The 5000-nt window shown below is 29.2% G+C and overlaps 1 protein-coding gene across 1 annotated transcript in view; it reads left to right on the top strand.

Moving 5' to 3' along the window:
* Window positions 1–2517: 2517 nt before the first annotated feature.
* Window positions 2518–5000, top strand: part of LOC144963733 (uncharacterized) — an 11222-nt gene continuing 8739 nt past the window's right edge. Inside the window, exons 1-3 of the mRNA XM_078897681.1 lie at window positions 2518–2677; window positions 3576–3698; window positions 4275–4449. Of these exons, the coding sequence (XP_078753807.1) occupies window positions 2521–2677; window positions 3576–3698; window positions 4275–4449 (455 nt within the window). The 5' untranslated portion in view covers window positions 2518–2520. The remainder of the gene's footprint in view (window positions 2678–3575; window positions 3699–4274; window positions 4450–5000) is intronic.

Below are 5000 nucleotides of genomic sequence, written 5' to 3'. Positions count from 1 at the left end.
TAATAATAATAATAATAATAATAATAATAATAATAATAATAATAATAATAATAAATGATAATAATAATAATAATGATAATAATAATAATAATAATAATAATAATAATAATAATAATAATAATAACAACAACAACAATAATAATAATAATGATAATAATAATAATAATAATAATAATAATAATAATAATAATAATAATAATAATAATAATAATAAATAATAATAATAATAATAATAATATAATATAATAATAATAATAATAATAATAATAATAATAATAATATATAATAATAATAATAATAATAATAATAATAAATAACAATAATAATAATAATAATAATAATAATAATAATAATAATAATAATAATAATAATAATAATAATAATAATAATAATAATAATAATAATAATGGAGGCCTTCCGAAAGCGCATACAAAGGGAAACAACTCAAATAATATTCTCTCAACTAACCCCAAGAAAAAATGAAACTTGGTACCTTTAACTAACCCTAATAGAAATAGGAAAAACAAAAACCCTAGTACCTTTGCTAAGACATATGACTAACCCTAAAAGAAAAAAATCCTCCGATTTCGAGCTAACCCTAATAGAAAAAAAAAACCCTCGGACTGCTTTGCACTACCTTTCAATACTTTACAAATCAAAATAGCGATCGAGAATTAAAACAATGGTCAAATTAGGAAATTTTAATTTTAATGCTTCTATGTGAAGACAAATTGAATAAATCAACGCTTGACAAAAGATCAACGGTGAAAATACAAATTGAAAGAATACTGGGGATGTAGGAGTTTTCGGAACGTCTCCAAATAATAATATTGATAATAATAATAATAATAATAATAATAATAATAATAATAATAATAATAATAATAATAATAATAATAATAATAATAATAATCTAGAGGGAAACTTTGAAAAACTTGATTATTTAAAGAGTTTGTGGTCCCATCGAATAGATGTTATATGTTTTTAAAAAATTCCTAGAACACCATCCGGTGCATGAGACAGGTCACTTTAATTGTGTGTGCAGAGTCACATAGAAAATTCCCTTACAGCCAAAATGTGACACCCCAGAGAAATTGTATAAAGAGGTTTTACACTTGATGTCAACTTAACTTCTTGCCAAGCCAGTACAAACTTTCAATTTAAGAAATATCACATGACTTTCCTTCAATTGTCATTGGCCTTATACATGAAGAAAACGTCCTGATGACGTGGACGGGTTGAGATATCGTTTCCTTATTCTTTTGAGTAAACCGTTTAATTTTGGAGGCAACACTCTAATAGACACCATTGGGTTCAGTATCTGATGATTCAACTTTAAGTGTAGATAATGTATTCTTTTCAATTCAAAATCGTACCAATAATTGTGAGCATTTAAACTAACTTGATAACATGGCTATGTATTGAAATACACATAAGTAATTCATAGCTAACATATTATTAGAATTTATTTACGGTGTTCGACAATTCAAAACTTAGATAAACAATTCCTTTCCATCCCTTGAATAATGAAAACGTTGCTGCTTGAAGCCCGATGAAATAAATAACAATAGGAGATGGAATAGAATCTTCAATATAATCAACAATTCAATTCAAATCAAAGGTACATTTTAGGAAATAGCCAATATGAACCATGCATTTACAAATAATTTCAACTCAATAAAGGTAAAAGGAAACTACCAAAACAATTAAATAGATGAATAAATAAATAAATAAATAAATAAATATGAATATAATCAATTAATAGACAGAAAATATAAATAGGTACATATAAATAAGTGAATAAATAAATAAATAACCATAAATTGACCATGATTATATATAAATACACGCAAATCAATTTTCAGGAAACAATATAAATAAGATATATAAAAATGTGTCAACGGTCACTAACATTGAAAAATAAGTCATCGAGTACAGACAATGACAGAAAAACATTTCTAGGAAAAATAAAAATAATAATCCATGTTCAAACAAATAACATTTGTACAAGTAACTAAACGGTCATTGAAAAATAAGTCATCGAACACAGACAATGGTAGAAAAACACTTCTTGGGAAAATATCCATATTCAAATAAATAACACACTTACAAATATTAAGTAAACGTAAAGGTTCCTGCTCGAAGCTCGAAGAAATAAATAACAATGTGAAATTGAATGTAAGTTTCACCTTAATCACGAAAACAGACAAAATGGACGTCCCAGGCCTCCTCTCCCCCCGGGTGTCGAAATTGCAACAAAAATAAAATAACAATGAAATGAATGTATTATAACCTAAACGATTGTATGCATATCTCGTTATATTTTTATGCTAAATGTTAATTGCACATCAGGGGTAAAAACGACGTGGAGCTTGGGTTTATCCCTAATTTTGTAGCATTGCACCGACAATAATAACTACTTGCTGCACTTTAGATTCATCGCTAGTATTCCTCAAAAACTTAGGAATGCCCTATATGAATTAGATATTTCTTATTAATTCATTTTAACAGATATCTATCATGTTAAGACGGGTGAAATTTATCCTGAGGACAAGGGGGTTTGTCATCAACCATCGACTTCTCTTAAATGAGCTGGCCATCGTATTTCTAGCCCTGTTTGCCTTCCTGGCAACATCGCATCTTACCCCGACTGTCATTCATCAATTGAAACAAAAGGGTTTGTATCGAAATGTGCTTATTTAAACAAGGAGCTGAGCGGCGTTATATCTATAGATAGAATGAAGTTGACGTCACTCGGGTCTTTGTTAGTGGGGTTTTTTTTCCATTGGATTCAATAGTCTGATGTCACGTCGCCCAGCAACGGCGAGCAGCGTGGTTCTAAACAGAGAAACTCGGTACTTTTTATTCTTCATGCTGGCTAGAACTTTTCATATGTCATGTGATCAGAATGTATAAAAGTCAAAACATGATCATATCTATAATGTTTTTCTCCTCTGGATACACATTTATGCTCGTCGGAGAAATATTTCATTAGGGCGTCCGCCATTGTTCCGATAGTTTAGAGCCAGTTACTAAGTTACTATGCGTCATTACGAGGGAAGTGACGTCATGACTGTTGAAGCCTATTGTCACGTAACTATATATTAACCAGACTATAACAGTTCATGGTTACATCTAGTTTTGTTTGTTGGTCCGTTATACTTCTGGATGGCAATGTTGTGAGCTTCTCAGTTAAACGCATACTATAGATAGTATGCACTTGGCTAAGAAGCTCACAACAGTGCCATCCGGTATAACGGACTAACACACACACCTAGGTGTAACCATCAACGTTTATAGTCTGGATAATACACTTCAATGAGAATTACTCATAAACGCAGATGGCAAAAAACAATAATAAATACCCGAGTGACATCAACTTCATTCTATCTATACGCAAAAACAAAAACGTATTATTCTCTTCAGACAATGATCGAAGTGGTTCTCTATATTCAAGAGTTGTATTAGAACTGCATTTATTTTGCTGCTTTGAAAATATTTTCAAACCATCATTTAAAAGATTATGAAAGTAATATTTACCATTTTTTTTTGTCCAACAACAAAACAACCCTCAGGTCGAAAAGACAACCCCGGTCCGGAGTTTATACGAATGCGGACACGACCAAGGGGTGTGACTGAATCGGAGGACAGATTGCCGTATACAGGACATTCTCCCTACGTTTCTGATGACATCATGGGTATGTCTTAGTTCCACAAAGTTCTTAACATAGTAATGATCACATAATATCCCCAATCTTCACGTTTGGAATTTCGAAAAAGTTTTAAATGCCTCTGTATTATTATTATTATTATTATTATTATTATTATTATTATTATTATTATTATTATTATTATTATTATTATTATTATTATTATTATTATTATTACTATTATTATTATTATTATTATTATTATTATTATTATTATTATTATTATTATTATTATTATTATTATTATTATTATTACAATTATTATTATTATTATTATTATTATTATTATTATTATTATTATTATTATTATTATTTTATTTTTATGTGATCACCATCATCATCATCATCATCATCATCATCATCATCATCATCATCATCATCATCATCATCATCAGCATTATTATTATTATTATTATTATTATTATTATTATTATTATTATTATTATTATTATTATTATTATTATTATTATCATTATTATTATTATTATTATTATTATTATTATTATTGTTTCCTTTCCTCGAATTGCAATAATTATCATTTATTATATTTCTTTTGTTTTTCAGAATTAGTTTTAAATGCCGAAGCTTGCCCTGGTTCACCCTCAGTTCCTTTGACTTCAAGTAGAAGACTGAAAAATGGACAATTGTTGGGTGACAAACCACTCACCTATGCTAATTTGATTTACAACCAACAAAGTGGGAAAGATAATGTCGATGAAACCGGCAACGCCCAGTTGAGGTTATTATTTCTTACTGCTTCTTGTTAAATGTTGTATCTTAACATAATATATCTGATGTTGTCAAGGGGTCACAACAAGCATCTTCTGTGACTCATTGGACACGGCATGAAAATTCCAAAGAGTTCGTACACGATGTCAATCATTTCAGACTGTAAACTGAGGGCATTCTGTATACTTACAGGTCCGTTTTGCTCTCAGTTTGACCTTTCCTCTCAGTCGGTCTCTTGTTTTATCAAAGCAACGTGAGTGACCCCTCTCTTTTTCAATTGCTGAATGAACATGAACCGAGCGCGAACGTTTTATCTCGGAATCAAAATTTCTTTCAGTTTTCTGCCAGTAAAGTGAAACATCAAACTTAGTTTCTTTGTTATTGTTTTAAGAACACCTTTTGGATGATATGTTCTCACTAACTAAATGTATGAATAATAATATAGATGTTTCAGGGTACACTTAGTTTTGTGCCGGTATGTTTCATATTATGTTTGTTGTAAGTAAATGCACAGCCTTAGGCTGCCAACTGAGTGCACTCATTTTCCTCTCCGGTCCGTCT

Source organism: Berghia stephanieae, chromosome 2 (assembly GCF_034508935.2).
Source record: "Berghia stephanieae isolate SIO BIC M18660-M18661 chromosome 2, UCSD_Bste_1.3, whole genome shotgun sequence".
NCBI lineage: Eukaryota > Metazoa > Mollusca > Gastropoda > Nudibranchia > Aeolidiidae > Berghia > Berghia stephanieae.
This window is presented reverse-complemented; position numbering and strand designations above follow the sequence as displayed.